The sequence below is a fragment of the Aspergillus pseudoviridinutans genome, assembly GCF_018340605.1.
Source record: "Aspergillus pseudoviridinutans IFM 55266 DNA, scaffold_1, whole genome shotgun sequence".
Lineage (NCBI taxonomy): Eukaryota > Fungi > Ascomycota > Eurotiomycetes > Eurotiales > Aspergillaceae > Aspergillus > Aspergillus pseudoviridinutans.
In genome coordinates, this window is record NW_025091281.1 from 4,735,942 (window position 1) to 4,760,825 (window position 24,884).

General features: G+C 50.5%; 8 protein-coding genes across 8 annotated transcripts; 5 read left to right on the top strand and 3 right to left on the bottom strand.

Annotated features, from left to right (window-relative positions):
* Positions 1-52: 52 nt before the first annotated feature.
* Positions 53-2,153, top strand: Asppvi_001642 (amidase family protein; the record flags this gene model as incomplete). Its single annotated transcript, XM_043297935.1, has 2 exons — positions 53-1,914; positions 1,961-2,153. The coding sequence occupies 2 exons, from the start codon at positions 53-55 to the stop codon at positions 2,151-2,153; spliced, it is 2,055 nt and encodes a 684-aa protein (XP_043153870.1).
* A 221-nt stretch (positions 2,154-2,374) lies between these two features.
* On the bottom strand, positions 2,375-4,492 carry Asppvi_001643 (cell wall cysteine-rich protein; the record flags this gene model as incomplete). Its single annotated transcript, XM_043297936.1, has 1 exon — positions 2,375-4,492. One exon carries the CDS (start codon positions 4,490-4,492, stop codon positions 2,375-2,377), a length of 2,118 nt encoding a protein of 705 aa, XP_043153871.1.
* Positions 4,493-5,344: 852 nt separating this feature from the next.
* Positions 5,345-6,106, top strand: Asppvi_001644 (uncharacterized protein; the record flags this gene model as incomplete). Its single annotated transcript, XM_043297937.1, has 2 exons — positions 5,345-5,945; positions 5,994-6,106. 2 exons carry the CDS (start codon positions 5,345-5,347, stop codon positions 6,104-6,106), a joined length of 714 nt encoding a protein of 237 aa, XP_043153872.1.
* A 2,096-nt stretch (positions 6,107-8,202) lies between these two features.
* On the top strand, positions 8,203-9,675 carry Asppvi_001645 (SNG1 family protein; the record flags this gene model as incomplete). The annotated part of the gene is made up of 3 exons (XM_043297938.1): positions 8,203-8,320; positions 8,371-9,474; positions 9,527-9,675. The coding sequence occupies 3 exons, from the start codon at positions 8,203-8,205 to the stop codon at positions 9,673-9,675; spliced, it is 1,371 nt and encodes a 456-aa protein (XP_043153873.1).
* A 120-nt stretch (positions 9,676-9,795) lies between these two features.
* Positions 9,796-16,755, bottom strand: Asppvi_001646 (fusarubin cluster-polyketide synthase; the record flags this gene model as incomplete). The annotated part of the gene is made up of 5 exons (XM_043297939.1): positions 9,796-11,823; positions 11,872-12,423; positions 12,472-16,080; positions 16,145-16,418; positions 16,469-16,755. The coding sequence occupies 5 exons, from the start codon at positions 16,753-16,755 to the stop codon at positions 9,796-9,798; spliced, it is 6,750 nt and encodes a 2,249-aa protein (XP_043153874.1).
* Positions 16,756-18,656: 1,901 nt separating this feature from the next.
* On the top strand, positions 18,657-19,157 carry Asppvi_001647 (nuclear transport factor 2 family protein; the record flags this gene model as incomplete). The annotated part of the gene is made up of 1 exon (XM_043297940.1): positions 18,657-19,157. The coding sequence occupies one exon, from the start codon at positions 18,657-18,659 to the stop codon at positions 19,155-19,157; it is 501 nt and encodes a 166-aa protein (XP_043153875.1).
* Positions 19,158-20,074: 917 nt separating this feature from the next.
* On the bottom strand, positions 20,075-21,292 carry Asppvi_001648 (uncharacterized protein; the record flags this gene model as incomplete). The annotated part of the gene is made up of 1 exon (XM_043297941.1): positions 20,075-21,292. The coding sequence occupies one exon, from the start codon at positions 21,290-21,292 to the stop codon at positions 20,075-20,077; it is 1,218 nt and encodes a 405-aa protein (XP_043153876.1).
* A 1,005-nt stretch (positions 21,293-22,297) lies between these two features.
* On the top strand, positions 22,298-24,430 carry Asppvi_001649 (DUF4246 domain-containing protein; the record flags this gene model as incomplete). Its single annotated transcript, XM_043297942.1, has 1 exon — positions 22,298-24,430. One exon carries the CDS (start codon positions 22,298-22,300, stop codon positions 24,428-24,430), a length of 2,133 nt encoding a protein of 710 aa, XP_043153877.1.
* Between the last annotated feature and the right edge of the window lie 454 nt (positions 24,431-24,884).

A 24,884-nucleotide genomic window follows, 5' to 3' on the forward strand; every position in this document is an offset into this window, starting at 1 on the left:
GAGGCCTTCAAGAACCGCCAAGTCGATACATACTAGGAATGGTTCCTTCAAAATGAAGTTCTGGATATATGTTTTTGTTAAATCCTTGGTTTTCTTTACCACTGTCTCTGGAATCTCTAGCAGACTGGATTCCATGGTCAATGTGCAGCCATCTTCTCCGGGGGTTACCTATGAACTTGGCAATGTCACATACTTTGCCAACATCGAATATCCCAGGGCAGTTTTCAACTTGGACTCCACCAGTACTTCCCGACTTGTCCCAGCGACAGTCATACTGGTGAACCAGAGTATGGTCACCGGCAGCTATCTTGAATCTACCCTTTCCCGCTACCTGACCGAAGATGATGTCTTCTCACCCGACTTCCTGTACGCAATCTATCTCACATCCACTGTCTCAAAGTCCAGATTGGACTCGACGGCAGAGAAATATCTCAGGAGCCTAGGTGTGGCTTGGCTTTTATTCAATGCCACCTCTTTTGCGAGTATCCCGCGCAATGGATATGCGTTGAAGGACGACCACGCCACATCCCTGCCGCCAGGCCCATTTACCATTCTCGTCAACAATGGGTCCATCTCTTTTCTCGACACCTACCGGCTGTATGTCGACAGCTTTCGCACATTTATTGCAGGTGCATATGCCTCCAACGACGGGATTGGCTCGTTTACTGCGCTACCTGGATTGAATCCACGGCTCTGGGGGCCACTGATTCCCGTCCCTAGTCGAATCCATTCATGGAATGACAATCGACCCCTGGCAGGTAAGAGGGTCTCTGTGAAAGACCTCTTTGACGTCAAAGGCCTACAAACCTCAGCTGGAAGCCAGGCGTGGATCCAGGTCACTCCGATTGCCAATTCGACTGCTCCTGCCATTCAACGGCTGATCGATCTTGGCGCGGTGATAGTGGGCAAGTTCAAGTTAGCCCAATTCGCGTCGGGTGCAGATCCTTGGAATTGGACTGATGAGAAGGCCCCCTTTAACCCTCGTGGTGATGGGTACCTGACCTGCTCAGCTTCGTCCTCCGGCGGGGGATGCGGAATCGCTGCGTACGATTGGCTTGACGCGGCGATTGGGACAGATACGGGTTCGTCAATGCGTCGTCCTGCTGCAGTATCGGGGACTTTCGGCAATCGTCCTAGCCAGGGTATGATGTCGCTGGAGGGTGCTGTTCCCTTGAATGCAGGGGAGGATACTGTCGGAGTTTTCGCTCGCGATCCTATTGAGTGGGCTGAGTTCGCCAAAGCCTGGTATACCCCAAGCCTGCATGAAGATCCCTCGATAAATAGTCTTCCCCCTCTATCGGTACCAGACACAACAGCCTTCCCGAAGCGGATCTTATATCTAGTGGAGTATCTCCCTCTGGCCAATCCCGCAGCGCAGGCCCTCCTCGACGAATTCCTTCAAGGCATGACAAGGGTGTTTAACATGACGATCGAGCGGACGAACTTCACCGCAACGGCGAGCAATGCATCCATTTTTCCCGACGTCCATGGGGATCCTTTGGTCAACTGGAATCTCTTATACGACGCCGGGGCGACGTTACAGCTGTGGACCCAGTCCACCAAGGTCTATGGACCCCTTATCTCTATCTGGGCTGCGAGGAATGAAGGTCGTTTTCCGCCTGTCGACGCGCAGTGGAGGGAAGCGTGGACTGGATATGATGTCAGCCATATCACCCAGGCAGTGTACGAGCAGGCCATGCGGACCAAAGCCGCAGCAGTTAACTGGTTTCAGGATGAAGTTTTGTACCAGACCTCCGACTCATGTTCCGAGGCTGTGATGATCTGCGACGGAGGCACTGGAGGCTTGCCGAGTTTCCGTGAGCAGGATTTGAACAACAGCCCCAATGCCAGCTTCATGAATGTGTTTCCAGAGCATGCAGACGTATCCTGCAGTGGTATCTGTACTTTATTTGGGTAAGCAGCGTCCTGCGCGTGTTTGAGGCAAGCTGACTGGCTGTAGGTGTGTGGATTTTACCATTCCTCTCGGACAGGTAGACTATTACTCGCCAGTGACCATGATCAGGGAGCAGTGGCCGGTGACGATCAATATCATTGCGCGCCGAGGATGCGACTTTATGCTCTTCAACATGATCAAGAAGCTTGCAGGAGAAGGAGTGCTGAGATCTGTCAAGACCGGAAGGACGGCTTTCTAGCAAGGCAATCAAAGGACAAATGATTTATCCTATCCCTACAATAGGAACACCCCTACTAGATAGTAAATCAATAACTAGGATAATATGTGGTTATTTCCTATATCACAACAGACAATAGAGCCGGGAGAAGACTAAATCACTGACTGCGAACCCGAAGTGACATGAGGAATATAACCCAATGGCGTGTCAACAGGCATGCCGACTGAAGAAGCTCCATTCGGTCACGCCACCAAAACCTGCTGAGACGGAGCAATAGGGGGGCAGTATTGCAGCTCATAACAAGAAGGATTGGCATTAACGGAACACCTCGTCCCATCATAGCTCGTCCCCTCAGGACACTGCGGATCATCCTTGGACGCGCAGAAGAATCCATTGAATTTCTGACCGGGGGGACACTCGGGCTCCGACTTTCTGACGCACTTATTATCCTTCAACTCCAACCCAGGGGGACATTCAGGCCGCTTAATCGACACACACATCCCAGAGTGGAATTCCGTACCAGGGGGACAGTCGGGCGCCTTCTCAACGACACATTCCTCGCCGATGAGGTTGGACCCCGGCGGACATTCAGGCTTATTCTCAGAGACACACTGGTTATCCAGGAACCGGAATCCTGGCGGGCATTCGGGATTATCGTTTGCGACACATTCGCTGCCTCGTGGGACGAGACCTTCGGGACATTGAGGTGGTATGATCGAGATGCATCGGTTTCCGTCTTGCGATGTGCCTGGGGGGCAGGACGGGGAGTCTCGATGGACGCAGTCGGCGTCGACGCGATCGAGTCCCGGGGGACATTCGGGGTTCTCGGTCGAAACGCAGTTCTTGCCCTCGACCCGGAAGCCTGGAGGACATTCCGGCTGCACGTCTGCAAGGCACTTGTCGCCCACCGGTGGGAATCCATCTGGGCATTCAGGGGTTGTGGGGATGATGCAGTTGCCGTTCCAGTACATCTGGTTGTCAGGGCACTGAGGGGGCTTGTCGGAGCGGCAGACGGTCCCAATGAGCGTGAAGCCGGATGGACACTCCGGGGTTGTAGCATCCACACAGTGGTCTTTCACTAGACGGAGGGGTGGTGGACAGCGCGCTGAGTTGTCGCCACGGCAGTGGTCGTCATGAACGTGCGAGCCTTCTGGACAGGTCGGGGGTTGCGTGGACACACACTCCACACCATTGAACCGAGTAGGAGGGGCACAATATGGTGTTTCATCGAGTAGGCAGTACTGTCCATTCCATACTCCTACGTCGCAGGCGGGCGTCTCTTCTGATACGCAGTAGCCGTCCCGGAGCTCCAGTGGGGCCGCACAGACCGGCTGCTCGATAGGAGCTGTGACACATTTTTCACCGTCAAACTCGGTTCCTTCTGGGCACGATCCGGGGTCCACAGGGACAAGGATGCAGGAGGAACCATCCCACGCCCAAGCCGTTGGGCAGCATCGCCCAGTCAGAGAAGGTCGATGGAAGGATGAAGCGAACCCAGGGGGACACAGGGGCTCCTGTCGGCGTATGCATCGTTTGTTCTCCAACTCCAACCCCGGGGGGCATTGAGGCTTCTGGTCCGTTCGACATTGTCCATCCTGGAAATAGCCCGATGTGCAAGAGGGCGAAGTTTGAGAGACGCATTTTCCATTTCGAGACACTGTTCCAGGAGGACACTCTGGGTCACGGCTGAGACGACAATGGGAACCGTCGTTCTTGTACCCAGGAGGGCACTCCGGTCGCTCTTTGGAAACGCACTTCCCATCAAGCACGACTAGGTCCTGTCGCCCACATGACGGCCCATCCTTGGCGATGCAGCTTACGCCGTCGTAGCGTAAGCCATCAGGACAAGCCGGACTGGACCGGGAGATACACCGATCCTTCTCGGGGAAGAAGCCATGTGGGCACTGAGGGCCTTCTTTATACACACAGTGGCCGTCACTGAACCTATATCCGGCATCACAGGAGGGAGGGATTGACAGCGTGCAGGTCCCGTTTATCCAGTTGGATCCCGAGGGGCAGATGGGGTCTTGCGTGGAGACGCATAGATGGTCTTGGTATTTGAAACCAGTTGGGCATTGTGGTCCACTGGTATGGACGCACATTCCATCCTGGAAGATTGTGTGCTCGGGACAGATGTCTCGTTGATACAGCAGACACCTGGTCCCGTCATACACGGTCCCCCTTGGACAGCACTTCTGGTCGGTTTCGCCCGTGGCAGGATTACGCCAGGAGGACGGGACAATGTCGTCGAGTGTGATTGCACGGGAGGGATAATCAAGGACTTTGTGCAATCCAGGCACCTGCTGAGAGGTGACCTGGAGTGCTCCACTAGCCAACAGGAGTGCCAGAGGGAGCTTCATTGATAATCTTCTTGCTCGAGGAATGGAAAAACAAGTTGGAACACGAGATCAATTGCATGAATGATGTGAGTGATAGGAAGGATACCCTCGTTATATAGTCACACATGGTAGCTCTAAGCCCCTCGACATTACTACGAGGGGAGGACGAGACACTCTGAGGTTGCAGTTGCTACATCATTCCTGATTGTCCTGTGATGGATCGGCCGAGCGGGCAACACCAGGCGAACAAGCTTCTGTCACACGGGGAGTCGAAGCTCTGACCTCCATATGCAAGGTGATGGAGCTTAATTTGCAGTTACGGGCAACGCTGAGGACAGCAGGCCGAAGAAGTTGCAGAACAGCCAATAGCCGCGGCTGCGATCAGCGTGGCGCTACCCTGCATTGTCTGATCGTGGAGATGGATCTGCAGGCATACTGCAATTTTCGAACTCGTCATCTTTTCCTGTCTCAGCTCAGCTAGCCACAGTGAATAAGAAGCATGATACAGCCTATGAAAAATGCCTCAACTGGAGTTGCCATGCAGCCATTGTCACACTGCGCCTTTGGATAACGCAGCGCGCTCGCGGTTGCCACTGATTCTGTCTGGAGAGTCGGTACTCAGTGGTGCATATTGCTCAGGTGCACTGTCCTGAGGTTTACATGGTCGCTTCTCTTCCGTGTTTGGACAAAGCGGACATGGTGGCTACCTGAAGCTGCTAATTTTCAAGCATAGTGTGACTTGAGTTGTCGTCAGTGGACAACAGCATGCATATGGATACTTTCCTATAAAACTCACCCAGCGCACCAAGCTTGTGCCATTGCTTTCGAAGAGTATCACCTTCTGCCTCCTTCATTTTATTGGCTCTTTTCAACATGGTCGCTCCAAATCTCTACCACTCTATACTCGTGTCCCTTCTGTGGGCGTCAGTATGGTTTAGCAGCCTTGCAAGAGCTGACTACAATCGCCTCTGTCCTAATAAAGAAGGGCAAATCCAAGTCGATTCCACCTTTTACACCGTCACCTGTGATACATCCTACATATCTCCCGCTCCAAAGAAGGTAAAGGAGGGCGTATCCGCCGAGGACTGCGCTCGGCTGTGTACGGCGCAGCCAGCATGCCGTGCCATGGTCTGGCATTTGGGAAACTGTTGGCAGTCCGATAAAACAGACGCGGTCTCATTCCGTGTCCCTGGCGCTGTACTATTGACACCGGGCGAGAAAAAAGATCCCGTTACTGAACCATCCCCTGGGCAACAGAAATGCCTCGAGGAAAAGGAGCTATTGGCACAGGAGAAGGAGCTGTTGGCAAAGGAGAAGGAGCTGTTGGCACAAGAGAAGGAGCAATGTGGTAAAAACTTGGCGCAATGCGAAGCTGAGAAGAGCAGCATATCTGCCGCAAAAGCCACATGCGAGAAAAATCTCGCGGCTGCAAACAAAGATGTTGGGCAGAGAGTCCCTGACGACTTCGTTCCTTGTAGGCTTCCCCTTATATCTGTGGACGATCAGAGCTCACATAATCTAGCCCGAGTTGATGATGGACGGGAGGTGATTATTGCTGGGAAGAAATGGAAAATTTATTACGCCAAGTGTATATCTCCCATTTCCAGGTCCTCTGCCACGCTAATTGGTTTATAGTGAATGATCCTGGCGTGTGGGATTTGGGTTATCCTACTATACGCTCTTATGTAGAGTGCATGAAGCTCTGTGCTTCCACGCCGGCATGTGTCCGTACAGCATGGGCCAACGATTACGCCGGTTCAAGTATGTGCTATATGAGATCGCATGGCCAGCACACTGTTCAGACTGTTACTCAAGCTTGGACTTCTACTCACCTTATTGGGCCCGCTTGAGTGCGGATATTAGATACTCACCGGTTCGAGTCAATCAGAGGAGGGTGACTCTTGTCTAATTCGGTGATCCTTCGAGTCATCGATTCGTGTTTTGTTTCGACGTGGTTGAATCTGTATCTGTAGATTCTCCAAAACAATGGCTTAAAGTTTATTCTTCTTGTACGCAGCTCTCAGGTTGCACCCCTCCACAGTCTCTATCAAAGGATATTCTGGACTCTGGCTGGTCTCTCTTTCGTAGACAGGATCTGCCTTTCAAACAACGAAACTAGGACGAAGTTGATCTGTTTGATGCCATTACGGCCGCTAGGAGATCAGCGGAACGAGATCGTCCAACTTAGCGGAAGATACGACTGAGAGACGGGCCGTGGTGGAGAGAACCAAACTTGGGACCAGAAATAGGCAAACTCGCATGAACTGGCGGCCTGTGGTTCAGCTGTGTCTTCAGCTAAAAGGATAATCAATGCGGGGTCAAGCAGGATAGCTAACTGCTACTAGTCATGATCATCGGCAGAGAAGCTAGCTATAACGCTAAAGCATGCCTGATAAGACAGATCACATCATATTGAGGCGACTCGCCCCATATCTAAGAGGATATCTGGTATCTCTACCCATTCATGTCGATCCCTTTATGCACGTTATCATGTCCGGATAGGTCTTTAGTCCGTAGCCTCGGAATCGTCCGCAGCTAACCCAGCCTCGCTTAACTTATTGGAGGCAGCAATGGCGCTCGTAGATCGGCTAAAATAACTATTGACGAACTGACTTATCGAGGCTGCAGGGTGGGAATGTCGCTGGTAATTCCGCTGAGCTTCCCATACTTAGCCCAGTCGAGGAAGAGTTCTGTCGAGATTCTCCCGTTCGTTGAGATGCATCAAGGGAATATGCACTATACTTACTGTGCCATTTACCCCGCAGCGGCTGAGTTTGCGTTGGATTTTCCCATGCTCTCTGGCCAGACCAGAGATGTCTGGCCTGTATGCCTTCGCTATGCCTTCACCCTTTGAGAACTGGGACCCTCCATGTCTGACCTTACAGTATCTACCGTCCAAAAGCCTGACTTCTCTTAGTCAAGAAAAATAACATACATTTTCTGGCTTGCTTCTGGTAATTCACATTTAACTGCTGTATTTTCGCTCTAAAAGTCTCCCTGGGCAAAGTTGGCGGATGGTCATGAATAACAAGTAGGAGAAGATAGCGGTAAAACTCGGCTTTAAAGCGAAGCTGACCATCATAGACATCTTTTTATGCCAAAGCCTCATTGAGCACGTCTTCACCTGTGAATGGACCATTAATCGCGGGGCCCGCTTCTTGTGTCTAAAAGATTCCATCACGAAGTCTTTGGGCACCTCAGCTACCATAACAACTTGGCGGCGGCAACCGCTGTAGCTCATCAAAACAACTCCTCCCGGTTGTCATAATGGAGTCCTTCTCTGAGTCTGAAGTGGTTAGCTGGGGCCACAAGATGCAAGCATCTGGCCATGGATTTGCTCCATAATGTACTTTTCCTCAGCTTCCCGGATCAAATAAAGGGCATAATTTCAGGAACCAGGATATTGGTGATTTCCTGAACAAACATCATGTTCACTCCTTCCAAAGGACTAATACCATTACCAAACCTCACGAAATTGTGCCCGACTTGAACAATTCTTCGTCATCCATAAAATAGGGTTTTGGTGTTGTTGCTGATCTATTGGGGGGATCTGTTAAGTTCGAGTTCTCCAGTGTTGATGTCATGTCATATTAGGTTACATCGCTCCATAAAGGATGATGTCTACAACGTTTGCTAAACTAATAACTCACCACCCAACAACACCTTGACGTTGGTCTTTCTAGACTCTTGAATTTGTCTAACAAGGTTGATTGCAAAAGCACAACATCATAATGGCTGACGAAGCCGAGATATCAGCAGGAGTGGACCACAGCCTCCAGCCGGTATCCTTCTTTGATTCGAAATTGAAAAATGTACGACGGCGGGTCTTCTTTCACTGGGGTCGCACCGGTATGTAAGATATCGAGGGATCAAGGCGAGATGTAAACTGATGTGGATAGTTCTCATCCTGTGTATCTACACACTTGCCGTCCTGTCCTTTTTCTGGGGATCCCAGTTTCACACCGCGACCAATCAAGCAGCCCTAACTGTGTGGGTGGTCGATTTTGACGGCCGGACAGAGCCATCCAACACTAGCAATCCGCTTCTAGGACCTATAGTGGTCGATATCGTGAATCGGATCAGCCAAAGCCCAACGGGACACTGCGGCTACAGTGTGAAATCGCCTGCCGACTTCGACTATAACCCAGTGGCTGTGCGGCAAGGCATCTACGACGAGCACGCCTACGCTGCCGTGACTGTCCTTCCAAATGCGACCAGACTGCTGCATAATGCGGTATCGGGGATCAATCCAACTTATGATCCGAAAGGCGCCATTGAAATCGTCACGATTTCCGCGCGCGACCAATCGACATACTCGACCAAGATCCAGCCGCAACTCCGTAGACTGCAGATGGCCATCATGAGTGAGTTCGGCCCTCGCTGGATGCAGGACCTCGCCTGGCAGCAGCTCTCCAACTCCAGGAGTCTGGTACAGGCGCAGGTGCCCCCGCAGGCTGTGAACCCGGGAATTGGATTCACAACCATCGACCTCCGCCCATTCACACCAGCCGCCGCGATGCCCTCGGTAACAGTTGGCCTGATCTACCTCATCATCATCGCGTACTTCAATTTCCCCTTCCTCTTACCTGTTCATGCGCAGTTCAACAAGAACTCTGATGACCAACCACCGCTAAAGGTCTCGCACTGGATAATCTGGCGTATCAACTCCGCCATCGCAGCATATTTCTTCCTTTCCCTCTTCTACTCCTTGATCTCACTAATGTTCCATATCCCGTTTACCAATCCTCCAGCCCCGGAAACTCAACCCAGCAATAACCCCAACGCCTACGGCAATGCCTCCTTCCTCGTATTCTGGATGCTGAATTGGGTGGGGATGGCTGCGCTAGGCCTTCCGTGCGAGGTCATGGCCATGGCGCTGGGGTTCCCCTGGAGTGGTCTCTTTCTTGTATTCTGGGTACTGAGTAATGTTACTACGGGGTTTTACTCGCTGGATTTAGCACCGGGGTTCTACGCTTGGGGGCGTGTGTGGCCGTTGCGTCGGAGTACGTTGCATTCTTGCTGTTATACTTTGGTGATATTGACTGACTGCGCTAGTTATCGAGGCGGTGCGTACGATTTTGTTTGATACCAGGAGTCATATCGGGCCGGATTTTGGGGTGTTGAGTACATGGGTTGCTGTTTCACTTATTCTATATCCTGTCGCGGCGTGGATTATGTGGAGGAGGATGAAGCAGGGGAGTTAATCTCCCTTGTTCTTATGGTGATGTTACTGGATGATATAATATTATGATTGCTGAATTAGATCTGGGACACAATATGTCACTAAAATAACGCTGGCTCCCTCAATTTTTAATGCCATTGCTTTAGTTAAGGAATCCGATTTCCTTCCAGATGTGTATGTATTTTCTCACCACCTCCTCGCTCACTTTCCCAACGGCAGCAAGAGTTTTCGAATGTTCAAGGGTCTTCCTCGTATCGAGAACGAGCCCTCCACAAGACATCCTTAGGTAATTGCTATCAAGGAATTCTAGAAGTGTAGCAGCGGGATTATTCCGCATCGGCGCCTCTCGCACTCGTTGCACCCACTCCTCAAACGGAATTAATGTCTGAATATTCAGCGCATCGGCAAGAATGGCGTTCGTTTCGCGCCAGGGCTGGCCGACGGGGTTCTCGATATGGTAGACAGGGTACGGGGAGCGGTCCGACAGGACGAGATCCGTCAATGTCCCGGCAACATCATTGACAGGAGTCCAGTAGACGGTGCCCGGCACATCCGGCAACGCATTCAAGGTCTGCGATGACTTGATCAAGAACCCAAAGTGCTCCATTGGGTTCCAGTACCCGCTCGTCTTGGACCCAGCGATCTGTCCCAGCCGGACGGCCATCACGCGGAAGAGGTCCGGATACCGATGTAGCGTCTCGTCGAGCATTCTCTCACACCCCCATTTGGCTTCGCCGTAGCCGTTCGGCAGCACGGCGTCGATGCCCACGCGCTCCTCTGGGACGGTGGTCTTGTTCGTCTGGGCCAGGCCGTAGTTGCCAACAACGCCAATAGAAGACACCATTTGGAAGCTGAACTTGAAACCGTGCGGACGCCGAGCGATAACCGCGCAGGCAAAGTCAATGAGGTTGCGCATGACTTGGAACTGCGGCTCAAATCCCACCAGAGGGCGCTTGGCGCTCATGGGCCATGCATTGTGGATGAGGTGTGTCACTGAGCTTACAAGGCCCTCGTATTCACTGCGGGAGAGCCCCAGATATGGCTGAGCGCTGTCTGTTTGCAACACCAGGAGTTTGCTTTTGAGAGCATCAGGGAACCGGATGCCTTTTTCCCGCATGGCGTGATACTGGCGCGTGTAGGGTTCTTCGCTCGTCTTTCGGTTCAGGCAAACAACCGTCCTCACATCGGGTAGTTGTGCGAGATGGTAGACCAAGTGGCTTCCCAGGCTCCCGGACGCACCGGTCACCAGAATAGTCTTCGTGCCGTCGCTCGACGGAGTCAATCCTACTGCTGGCGCGGGCATAGTGAATCCGGCAGTGTACTTCTGCACAAAAGAATCGACGGCCCTCAGGCGTTCCGTAGTGGTAGCAAGATCACGTCCGGTTTGCGATGGCGAGCACTCTGTAGGCTCAGGAGAAGGGAGAGGAGCGCTCTCCGGTGGCGGGCTTCCGTCATCGGTGGTTTCCCTTACCAACAGCTGCCTAAGGTCACCTATCGTAGGACACTCGATGAAAAGCGACTCATGCTGAATGTCGAGGTCGAGCTCATCGCGGAACCGACTGATGATGACAAGCGACAGGAGAGAGTCCACCCCCGAGGCCGCGAGATTGGTATCGTCCGTCAGGCCCTCCACTGCGACACCACTCTCCTCGGAGATGATCTGGAGAGCCCGAAGAAAATTCATCTCCTTGGGCAGAAAGTCATCGTCGGTAGTTGGTGTGCTCACGGTGGTCGCGCTCGATCTCAGCGTGGGCAGTGTCTCAACGGAACTTGGGAGGGACGAGACACTCGAGTTGGGCTGCAGCTCACCGAAGAAGCCCTTCAGGTCGGAAACGGTGGGATAGTCGAAGAAGAACGTGCTGAATTCCATGTCCACGTCGAGCTCTTCCTTGAAGCGAGCCGTGATGGTCAGACTCAGCAGAGAGTCGATCCCGACATCTGCGAAGACGGTGCCGTCATTCAGATCCGATACTGCGAGCCCGCTTTCCTCGGCGATGATCGACATTGCTTGTCCAATCTTGGATCCAGCTTGGCTGCCTTGAGCTGAGTCGTTCCCTAAGCTCAACGATGGAGCACCTGGTTTCTTGCCCGCACGTTGGCTCTTCTCTGCTCGGTTCCCGCTCTCGAGAGACAGAATGACCTTGAGTATTCTGCGCGGCACGCCTTGTATCTATAGACAAATTAGTCAATATTCTGCTGCATAAGGGCAAGGACGAACGGCAAGCTGTCCAAAGTATCCGATGGGCCTATCGCCATCAAAAATGACCACGTCGCCATGCCACAGCTTGTCTTGCCCCTCCACCATGCGCGTGTAAGTAGTGTACTTCTTCTCAAAGTCTACAGGTTCGAAAAGTTGAAAGGAACTCCATCCATGATTCATGAACACTTCGACGTCGAGGTCAGTGTTGTCATTGCAGTTCATAGCGAATCCACAAGACTGCGTCAGTGCATCAATAATAGCCGGATGGGTGTGGAAGTTCCCGCCCCTTTTCACCGTGTCAAAACTGAGAAGACTTGAGGCCTCCAGCGTGTGGCTGTTCAGGACAATCTCATCGATGGCCCGGTAGTCGTCGTGGAACCGAGCCAGCGGTCGAATTGCCCTGTACACCATGGGCCGGTTGAACCGCGCTGTGGCTCCGGATACGATACCTTGTCGAAGGGCTTGTATCTTCTGCTTCACATCTGTGGCATCCCTCTGGAGGCGTTGCAGGAGGTCTCTGTCCTTGAAGCGTACAACGCATCGAGCGTGCCCCTGTAATTTCTGATTTGCCTGTAATAACTTTTAGCCCACATAAACCATAACAGGAGCTGAACCTACGTCAAAAGACATAAACTCCATTGTTGCTGCATTGGAAGACCAGTCCACATCAGCATGGGCCTGAAGCAATTGCTTGGTTGCCCCAGACTTCAGGATTAGGGGCTTCGAAATGGTCATTTCTGAAACATCCACTAACCCTAAACCCGGCCGATAATGCTCCCGGAGATAAGTTCCAAGGCTTAGTGCGATATCCGCGTAGACGGACGGAGTGCAGAGCGGAACCCCATCTACCTCATGGCCTTGCACCAGCGGGCTCAGATCTAGCCGGGCGATATTGGCCTCGACGACAATACGACCTTTTTGAGCATCACTAGTCTCTTCCAGAACCTTGTGGATCGTGGTGCTCTCCAGTCTCGGCGCGGAACTAGTCCGTGTCAAGGGAGGATCTCCCTTCCGCAATGACCAGTCATTGGTGTACTGTATCCAGTATGGCTTCAAATCCCAGCAATATGCCGGCAGTGGGATCACTTCGTGAGCAGCATGAAAGTCTTCATGATATTGTGCCCAGTGGATATCGGCGCCGGCAGTATAGAGAGTTTTCAGGGTGGCCCCCAGAACTTGCCAAACTGGCCTAGCCCGCTGTAATGAGGCGAGACATGGCACCTGCGGCCCGAGGACCGCTTTCACCATCCCTGAGACAGCCGGGTGTGGGCCGATTTCCAGCGTCGCGGTCTGGTCCGTGATGATACGTTGACTTTGTGCGGCCAGAAGCGCCTGATGCATATTGACTGGTTCGCGAGTATGGCGGGCGAGGTAATCGGGGCCAAAGCGGCCTTGACCATGAACGACACTGCCATCCAGAGGGCAGAGGACGGGAAGCTTGGGTGTGGAGTATGTCACACCGCTGGCCAGTCTTTGGAAATCCGCCAACACGGGTTCGATCTGGGACGAATGGAAGGCGTATGGCACGCTTAACAGAGTCGATTTGAGACCTGCATTTGCGAACAAGGTTCTGACCTGGGAGATGTCCTCTTTTCGTCCAGCCAGGACGGTTTCAACGGGGGAATTCATGCAAGCTATTTCGTATGTTAGATTCTTCAAAACAGCGGTGACCTCGTCCTTCGAGCCCTTGACCACCAGCATGGCATGCGTGTCTCGAGTGCACTCCGACTGGAGTAGCTCTGCCCGCTTCCCCACCAGATAAACCGTGTCCGCATCCGACAAGACACCGGCAACGTTGAGAGCCGCATATTCGCCCAGGCTGTGTCCCACGACGGCAACGGGCGTAATATTCCAGGAGGCCCATAATTCGCTCAGCGCAATCTGCAAGCAGACGCTCGCCAGTTGGACAGCAGTCGGCGCAAATCTACCAATGTCGTCCGCATCCGAGAGGATCACCTGCAACATGGACGGAAAGCCCAGAGACTGTCCAATCTGGTCCAGGCGACGAATCCGGTTCCGGAACCGAGAAAAATTTTGAAACAGCTCTTTCCCCATGCCAGGGTACTGTGCTCCCTGCCCGGTAAAGGCGAAGATAATTTTCGGTCCGCTCTTTGGTCTCGTCGTCCCTGTCTGATCGCGAAGCGCCGCCTCGATCTGTGCACCTAACTCGTCGACATGGGACCCAATCAACATGACGCGGTGCTGATGATGGATACGCCGTGCCGTCGTGGTGTACGAGAGCTTGCTGAGAGAGACGCCGGGATTCTCCTGCAAGAACCTGTGGATGGAACGGAGGTTCCCCTGCAGCGAGACACTATTCTTGGCCGACATGGCAATCAAGTAATGGCTCCGTGAGTCTGCAGTTTGACTGCAAGATTCCTGCTTGTTCGGCGCCTCTTCCAACAGGAGGGCCGTATTTCCACCCGCGGCGCTAAAGTTGTTGACGAAAGCCAGCCGAGGCTTGTTCCTCATCCACGGTGTTGGTTCCAAGGCGATATGGACATTGCGTTGCTGCAGATCGGTCGGAAACTTGTGGTTGATTCTGGTCTTGATCCCACAGTGCGGGACGATCGTATTCTTCTGCATCATTAACAGAACCTTGATCAGGCTCGAAACACCAGATACAGCCTCGCCATGTCCAATGTTTGCCTTGGCCGACCCAAGAAAGAGTGCCTCATCTTTGCTACGGCACTTCTTGAGCTGATCGACGGGGGGGGCAAACGTGTCCAGCACGCTCGACATTTCTCCAGCGTCGCCGGTTTGGGTCCCTGTTCCATGCATTTCCACGTAACTCACGGCGTAAGGATCAACCATGCTTTGATTGAGAATCCTCCTGAAAACCGCACATTGCGCCCCAGCATGCGGCCGGGTAATTGACTCTGACTCTGCCGAGTGGTTCGTGTACGCACCCAGGATGACCCCCAGAATGGGGTCGTGGTCCGCAACGGCGTCATCGAGACGCTTAAGGATCACCGTTCCGACGCCTTCTCCCCGACAGTACCCATCTGCCGAGTCATCAAAGGTTTTACAGTTCCCTGTTCTGGAGAGGAAATGTCCCCGGTCAAGCCCTGCCGTGAAATCCGGGTTGGTCAAGATGTTGGTCCCACCGGCGATCGCGGTATCGATGTCTCCTTGCCACAGTGCATTGCAGGCCAGATGAATGCCTGCCAGGCTAGAGGAACATGCTGTATCAACTGCGAAACTGGGACCACTGAACTTGAAATAGTAATTAATACGTCCCGGGATGAACGCCCGATTTCCACCCGGGATGAAATACGTGTCGATATCCTGGGCGCTATTGGTCTCCATCCAGTCGTTGCTAGTCACCCCGTAGAAGACGCCAACCCGGTCCCGTCTAGTGGACGGAGTGGCGTCCGGTACAATGCCAGCCTGCTCAATTGCTTCATATGCTGTCATGAGCGCCAGTCGCTGCGCCGGGTCGATTTGCGGTGCCTCTCGGGGTGAGATGTTGAAGAAGCGAGAGTCAAAAGAAGCTGGGTCATCGAGCCAGCAACCAAAGGGGGTCGAGCTGGTGTTTTTCTGCGCTCCAGTGGGGTCGACATGAGTTTTGACGTCCCAATGAAGCGCTGGGACTGGTTTGTGGACATCGAGTCCTTGATACAGAAGATCCCAAAACGCCTCGATGTCGTTGGCACCAGGGAACCTCCCCGACATTCCCACAATTGCCAGCTTCGATTTACCAGGGTTTGAGTACGGAGTTTGTGGTTCAGCTTTCGGACTCCTTTCTGGCATGCTCAACGCCTTGCAGAGCGGCGTCTGTCTGAGCGCCGTGTAGATCAGTTGATCGGCCTTTGTCCCGATAGGGGTTATCCTAATTGTCTTTGGGGATACTTTCTGGTGGGTCGCCTGCAGCTGGTCAAAGATACTACTCCAGCAAATGGGCTGTAGCAGTATCTGCTCGATCGCAGCCCTCCAAACTGCGTCAAGCCCTCCAGCTCTCACCGGAGTTTCAGTACTTGAAAGTAGGAGCATTTGCCTACGTGCATCGCTGCCGCGTGGCGCCAGGCTTCCAACGATTGCCTCGACATCATTTTGGGAGTAAAGGTGCGTGGCATGATAGGGTCCGTATATATTAATACTTTCAAGCCTGAAATCCTTGAAGGTGCTGGAGCTAGTCATCTGAGAAAGCGATGAAGGCGGGCCGCTGACCGTTATCCCGCTGGGTGTAAAGGCGCTGATATAGGGCTGTCTGGTTAGGGGAAGGACCTAATCCAGCAGCTAGTCAGTTCGGGACATACTCACATGGAAGAGAAGATCTAATTTTCCTTACAGTCTGTTCACGAAATTTGCGCACGGCTTCCGCAGATGTCAGGCCGCGAATAAATGTTGACCAGCTCTGAACCGGGGCATGCAGAGGCTCAAGTGTCCGCGTAATGTCAGCCACGAGCTTGCCAATCCTAAAAGCTATAACGACTGCATCCACGGCTGTTGGGATAAGCTCAAGTGTGCTACGGCTGCAGCTAACTGCCGCCGCAGCCAAAGCTCCAATACAGATGCCAAGGACAGCAGAATCCTGTGTGGGATAGCACCCAGCCTCGGTTTTACTGGTAATGCTTAGCTCGTTAATAGAATAGATGATAGGACCAAATCTTACCTAATAAACGCCCCAAGCTGATACATGCAGGTCAGAGCCATATCTAGGGGTATGCATTGTTGGCCATCTTGCTTCCATAAGATCAGGTCATCAAGACAGGTGAGTCGAGGCATATCAGTCCTGACCTCATGCGGCAAGCTGTATATCTCTGCGCGAATTGCATCATATGATTTGCTGAGGAAGCTTTCCAGGGCTGGATTGTGCCGGTTGCGCATCATCTCCCTCAGACAGGGCTGTGGATTGTATGTCTGGTCTCCGAAAAGAAACAGCTCCAGATGGTCAGCCATGTTGGTGGTTACGAGGTCAACAAAAGGATAATTCTATCCTGATATTTTCTTTTATCGTAAGCTCAACCTATCTCAACTGCAATGCAAGACATGCTTAATACCCCAGAGTCTCTTATTAAATAGCCACCGTGTTGCCCTTCTCCAAAGCTTCGACGATTCGCAATGACATAATAACATTGCGAATCGTCTTCTTCGGGATTTGCAATATGCTTCACATCTACCTGACTGGATACTTGTTTTCAGTAGAATATGACGTCTTCTATAGTCTAACATGCTGGTGACTCTTAGACATTAGCACAAACTGACGGCGGAAATGTTGCATCCAGATCTGAGTTTATTTATACTCCGCAAACTAGGGGCTTAAAGTTTTCTACGTTGCATTTCTCAATTGAGCGGTAATGCTAACCCTGAGATAAACTAAAGAAATATAGCCAGAGATTAAGATCTATCTATGCAATACTACGTCATGTGTTCAGCCTGTAGCTATGGTTTTCCCGGGCTATCCAATTATCTTTCTTTTACATGATCCATTCCTGTCACGCTCTATTGGCTTATGCAGTGGCCAGCTGGCGCCCTCTTATTCTGTTACTGTTCCTCTAGGGCAAGTAATACTGACGTTTCTTCGTCATACTTTCGACTTGAACTATAACTGGTTTTCCAGGTTTATTCATTTTGTAAGCGTTGAATAAGGTTACATATACCCGAAGTTTGACTGTATAACCTACCTCTGCTGTAGTTGCTTTCTCTAAAGTTTACTAAATGAAGCTAAAATATAGATATCAAATAGTGTATATCCTTTTATCAAGATATATAGGTGAATATGTTGAGGCTCTTACAACCAAACGGCCGTTTGGTAATGCGGCCTCGACGACGTAACACGTAAACGCGAAGTATTCTACTGAGTTCCTCCCCAAGGAACTTACATTTGTTGGATTGATACTGTTCTTATGACCCTTCTATTGTTAGAAGAAACTCCTGAGCATATTTTGAGCACGTCGCCTTTTGATTAGAGTAGAAATAGCTTGATCTACCTGAACTCAGTATCTGTCTGCTCACTAGAATTCCTCGAGCCCTACACTAAATGTGCCCAAAGAGGAAGTGCACGCCGAGAATGTCTTTTCCTCCGGTCAATTGGGGACAACGGGAGTTAGCCGCATTGCCACATCTTATAAGTGCATACAAACATAGAGATGCAATATTGCCCTGTGCTGCCAGCCAAGATTACCTCTCCGGTTTGGTGTACCACACGTATCGGGCAAGCCTTTTCAGACGCCGTTGGCTTTGTCATTTAGGTTTGACTATCTATGACCAAATTCGATGGTGATATGAATAACTTGCAGGTTTGCGACATGGCCACCAAACGAATACCACTTGTCTTAAACCGACGGATGATTAAATTCTGGAGGATCGAGAGTTGCGGAGGCTTAGTTTTCAATCGTCGGGCTACTCAAGTGCAGCTAGGATTCTATTACTGTGACTTCTTCACATGTACAAAAGAGATATGTTGTATTACTCATACTCGCTTTTACCGACCCTATTAGTGGTGAACAGAATGCACAGCTTTCCTATAATCACCTGTTCCGGCTACTGGGCTCAGTCAGATACGTGCGATCTTAGGGCATCCCACCATTCCTTTAAGACAGCGCGTTGTTTTGAATCTGTGAAGGCACATTCTTTCTCTGTGCCTAAGCGGTGTAAATAGCTTGGATGGATTGTTGAATGTAGGGGTGGGAATGCAGGTATTGCTATGAGCTATTTTTTCATTGGTGAAGTTGCACCCATGACCTGCAAAGATTATAAATAGGAACAGCCTTGCTCATCTTCAGATTGTGAACTATTGAAACCATTCACTAAGGAAATTACTTTCAGCTTTTAGTCTTCTTATCTTGCAGAGACTTAAGATGCGTTTGACTCCTATTGTGCTCTTTTCCATTGTCTCCCTGGGTTTTGCCAAGGATCCCTTTGGTTCTACAAACTCCCCAAGCCGTCCGAAGGTTGAAGGAAAACAACTTGATTCATATTGTCCTAAGCATGACGCTGATGAGGAATCCCAACGCAAAATATTTGCTCGATTCATCCAAACGCTGTACGAGGAGAAGAATGTGTCGAAGGCCTTCACCACACATGTCGACCCCGGTATGATTGAGCATAATCCTTTTGAGGAAAGCCGTGATGAGGTCGTGGCAAAGCTGTCTCAAACCCTCCCGGCCGCCACTTTTACGGTTGTACACTCAAGTTTTGGTGGCGACATTGGGTTCATCCACGTCAAAATAGGAGACGAAGACGCGCCGCCAGTTGCCCTTGCGGACATATATCGTATGGATGGGACCTGCATTGTCGAGCATTGGGACGTTGTCCAGACCCTCCCGGAGAATGCCACGAACCCGAAGGCCCTGTTCTGATTATTGGAATCGTTTTTTCCCTAGGCTGTGCGATAGTTTCTGGCTTTACTTGGGCCCGGAGTTCTAATTTTTGCCCTCGAAACTGCAGAGGTGCGGTCCTAAGTACCTAAGATCTTGCACACTGAATCAGACTGAATGTAACTCAATTTATATGACATACTATTTTATCTAATTAGCTTTTGAGGGAGCCAGCCTAATCTTAATAACCTAGGATAATATAGATAGGTAACTCTTAGAGTCCTCCAGCTAGTTTCCCCCTAGCCTAATATAGCTATATTATATACTAATCTACTCTTATATTTATACTATAATAGTACTAGTTTAGCAGCTTAATATAAAACTCTAAATATATCTTTTCTATATTAGTGTTAGAGGCATCCAGTAAGCMTTAAAGATATATATGTGGAAGCTGGGCATGATTGACCATAGCGGTCTATCATAGTAGGTCTTTTGCCTCAAGTGGTTAGCCTTTTGCAGCCCAGCGCAAGGTTCTCACAAGTGTACTCCTTGTGAGCAGGAGTGGGATTGCACTTTTCCAGGGGGTGCCTCTATCTACTAATTAAGGCTGTTGCTGGCGAATCTGGAAGGCATGATGTTTATTAGTTATCTATGTAATAATTCATTATTCTTGAGTCTGTAGTTAACTACAAGCATAGAAGATGTTGAATGCATGTATTTATATTATGGACTATTGAGGAGTGGACGAAGTTATCCTTCCCGTTCGGTTTGAGTATAACGTTATTTCGTGATATAGTTATAGGAGGATCTCGCGAATACGACCCATTGAGAAAACCCATTGGGTGATGGCACAAAAGTTACCTCGTATTCATATGTCTATCAGTCATTGTGTCGATTGATGTCTGAGGAATTTTAATATACAGAAAGGATCTTTTGGTGGGTGATCCAAGGCGGGAACGCTATGCACTCAACTCTTTCCTGCATTGTCCAGCCACACTCTGGTAATTCATATTGTTATTTTTGAACACTGGCCCTAAAGCTTCAATATCCTCGTCAGTCATCTTTCGCCGCGCAGCAGCGGTGGTCGAAAATGTCTCCGGTGTTCTGGCACCTCCCATCAGTGCCGTGAGGATGGTCAAGGGAGCCAACGATGGATCCTCAACGACGCTATATATAGTCGTTCCTACAAGACCGACGTCAGTAGCAAGCGGCAGCATGCGACCCAAAACGACCATGCTCTCCGTGAAATAATCCAGCTCGCCCACAAATGGCAGGACGAGAAGAACAACGCCAAGGATGGTCTCCACCAGTCTCTTCTCCTTCTCGTCTTCGTAGTCATCTGCAATCTTCACGACACTTTTCATAGAATCAATGGCTTGCTGAACAAGAAAGACAGCCTTGGAGATGGTTTGGATCACATCGTCCAGAACACCAGTCCACGTTCCCGCGTTGATCTCGAGCTGCGTCAGGGCAATTGTCGTATTGAGACTCCGAATACCAGGCAGAGCCTTGGTAATAATATCCTTTGGGTTGTCCACGGTGACATTGCTTGATTTGAGCGGGAAACCGTAATAGATTGTGCATTGCTCATCGCCCACGACGGTACCACGGCACTGAGTCTCGTCGTACTCACCGAATTCCACCCATTCCTTTTGAATCCCATATGTTGCGGCCAGATCAGCGTAAAAGCAATCTGCGTCGACTAGGTAGTAAGTAACTGTAACTCGACCAGTGTAGAAATTGGTGTCAATGGGGCATGCTTGTCGCGGTCCTGTTCCAAAAGCACATTCAAAGTATTTATTGCCGCGGCTCACGGTACTGTTTGAACCCAAGAGAAACTGCCGGAGCTGCAAAGGTATAGTGTCCTTGATGTAATCGACATAATCGTTGAATTTCTTGTCGTAGTCTCCGGCAACGACCGAGTTGTAATCGACCATCGCATCATCAAGCATGCGACCTAGGACGTTGATGGAATAATAATTGATGCAGTACATATCCATAGTATCCATCACATTGGCCAAGTCAGCTAGTGTATCATAGCTTTTGGTAAAGTCGCAAGGCATAGTCTCTCCGCAATCGACGTCGTAGTCGTCCTCGGATGCTCCACAGACAAAATCGTCGGCGGAATATTCCTGACAGATCGGAGAAGGACAATATCCCCTCTGGCAGGCGAACATGCACAGATCGCTGTCAGCCACAGAGGGTGAGGACCCGGTAATGCTGGTGTTCTTCGGCGGAGCCTCGATTAGAGGTCCAACGCCTGTGCATGTGCAACGATGAATGGGACAGAAGCCAAAATTGCAGCTGTAACTGCATAGGCCGGCGAATGAGTCCTGTCCAGTCCCAGACACGCAGGTATCCGGCACGAATGGAGACCTTGTGGGTATCGTAAGTGGATGCTGCACGGTGTCACACACTCCTGAGGGACAATAGCCATAGTTGGACCATACTTTCGCATAGGATGCCCAAATTAATGCACTGCTATCAGTCTTTTGACTCAAAATATCATTGTTCTTGCATGCGACTTCGGATCCTTGATTGATAGCGCCGGTAATACCTCCATTTTGATCACTAGCGAAAATATAGGAATCCTTATTCTTCCAAGGGTTCAGTGTATACAAGCTAGAGGACCAAGTCACCGACGATTTGTCTTGGGTTACATCTGAGACTGCGAGATATCAACCCGGGCCAATGGGGGACTTATCGGTTGATCGTGTAAATTGCGTTGATTAAGGGGAGCGATCGAGACTCTGAACTATGTTGAAGCCTCGCAACTAAAGTAAGACATTCATTAAATACTCGATCCGTCCAAGAACTAGAGAAGCTTTCTGAGTCTCCTTGGTATTGCTTGGTCAGATACACCCTGGAAATTATCTATTATTACACTACGTGTACCGATACGCTCTTTGATTCAAATACCTGCCTAATTTACCAACCGTTATCACCCGCAGCCATTTTCGTTCCCAACTTCCCCTAGGTTGATTTTGAAAAGGAAACTGTCAAGCCAGCACATGTAGCTCTTTGATCTCCTCCGTCTAACATTTGCTGTTGTATTTGCGCTCTTCAAGAGCCGAGGACAAATGACAACACCGTTTCCTCAAATCGCACTGAGGCAGCAAGGGCGCGCAACTGCCCTGAGGCGCTCCTTCTTCCGATCCATGACCACCCTATCTTGGCACAGGATGCCTTTTGAACTCAGCAATCGTAGCGATGGCCAGCTACGTGTTCCTGGGATAAATGGAATCCCTTTAGAGCATGAGTTACCCGTCGGTCAGCGTTTCGCATATGGGGTGGCTGACTGGCGGCGCGATCCGCGGTTGACAAAGCCTGAAATGTCGATGCTTCATTTCATGGAGTATGTCATAGAACAGCCTGGCTGGGAAACTGCTATCGAATCGGATGTGTTAATAATTGAACAATGGCATCAAAAGGCTTTTTGCACGTTCGATCTAACCTCAAGGGCGTGGGAATGGTGCCTGGCTGAGCTAAAAGATAAAGCCCGGGAGTCCAAACGGACTGGATATGTTATTGTCAAAGACGGCGACTCACCTGTTGCCAAATCAGACAGATTAGTGTCGTTGAGTCTCCTGCAAAAGTTACAAAAGGGATTGCAACCACTGCTTGACGATTGGACTCCGTCGTCTGATGAATCGGGCAATTTCAGTCCGCTACGCCATTTGGTGGATCCCTCATTGCATCCCTTGGTGTATGAGCGGACCCATGTCCTTGTTGATGGCGGACGACACTGGTTTGATCCCGCTGGGCCCTCAGGTCTAACCAGTGTTCGAACAGTTCCGCGACCAATAAAACCTCCTAGGAATTCTTTTAGTTTAAACGCACTGAAAACTAACTATAAGAACCCTTATGGCCATTACGACGATCACCGAGGAGGAACAAAAGAATCATTCTTCTCCGACATGTTCCAGTGGCTTCCTTGCGAGGTGGAATTCCCAGATGGACCGAGTCGTCCAAGGATTACCTCTTACATCAATAACCTTCCCTGGGTTCAGGTTGGAGCATACGAAGCCTTTGAAGAACTTCTTGCTCGTGTTATTCCTCTCTGGAATGAGGTATTGGTCATAGGAACGCAAGGGAGAATGCCAATGCGGATCCGTACTTACGATATACCCGATCGCCATAGAGAGGAAACACTTCAGAAGCGGACTGACTTGCACGCGTTGTACCGTTCTCCAAGGTCAGACTTCACCAATGAACAGTGGAGTGAGCTTTGTGCCCAAGTCAAGTCGTACCTTGCCCTCCCCGAATATGACAACCTGAAGGGCCTTCGTGTGACCAATGCGCCAGACAAATTCCCCGCCGATATTCTCGGCAGCATGACGACTAAACAGTGGAATTCGCCCAAAACTTTGATCAAAGCTGTGGAGGAGAAGTTTCGCCGTAGGAATATTTATGAGCTTCCCGAGCCAGGCGTTAGTTTCACATACGAGGAATGGAAGGGAGGGAAATACACTGGTCGGCCGGTGATGCCGCGTGTCAATGTTTCTGAACCTGACGAGCCTTTTAACGCCATGCCCGACCATAAGTACTACAGCATCAACCTGCCAGGTATTGGGGATGGTCTTCAGACCATTTTCAAAGTGTCTAGCGTTGATCTGACGCCAGAGAGACCTTCCTACGAGGGAGACTCGGACTTCCAAATCGCCGGTATGTTGAATGAGCGGATCGTAGCCACTGCTGTGTGCTACTATGATGTTGAGAACATCGGAGGGGCCCGAATCTCTTTTCAACAAGAGGCTCGCATGAATGAGTACGAGTTCAACTTGTTTGACCCGGAGAAGATCGAGCTGGCTTGGGATATTCCACATTGGGATTACTGTGCGAGTCCGCCCACCTTCCCTCCGCAGGCCCTTCAGAATCTCGGTTCCATTGCCACCATCAACAATGGCCGATTACTCGCCTGGCCCAACACATTACGATACAAGGTCGAACCATTCTCGCTGGTTGATTCCTCGAGACCGGGCCACCTTCGGTATATTACGATTCACCTAGTCGATCCTCACTACCGGATCTGCTCGACCAGAAACGTCCCGCCTCAGCAGCATGATTGGTTGCCCAAGGCCGCAAGGGAGCCCCCTAATTTTCCAATAGGACTTCACCCGAAGACCTTGGATACGATACTTCAGCAGACAGAAGGCTTCCCCATGACTGTACAGGAAGCCCTTGAGGTCCGGAAGGGGACAGAGTCGGAGAGAGAGAACGCCATGGAGGAGTTGCGTAGTCGCAGTGGCACCGGGGACTACATGTTTGAAGATTTTCTAGTGATCGCAACTGACGGTTTTCCTCCTAAAAATTAGATACAGACGGATTTACGGGGTAGCACTGCATCATAATTTAGTGATGTTGGTTAATTGTTACCCATAGCTACCTCGCCTGTCTACAGCACTGTCCAACTATTTGAATTATACTGGGCAAATGCGATGCTCAGGACCTTTCTTCTAAACTTTGACTTACTAGAACGATTGATGAACATAAACCAGGCCCAAAGATCCCGTTAAAGAACTCATAAACCACGTCGGAATGTCTTGCTCGGCTACTTATATGCACCAAGTACTATAATCTTCCTGCCCTATTAAGCTAATCCTGCATCCCTAGCTGTAATAGCTAGGGCTAGTGCTTCTCCTTCCTCTTTATCTAATACTTCCTTATCTAGCTTTAGTAAATATATAAGACCTAAGAGATTTTGCTTAATCTATTATATTAATTTATACTTATCCTTTACAGAGTTAATATCTACCTACAATACTATAT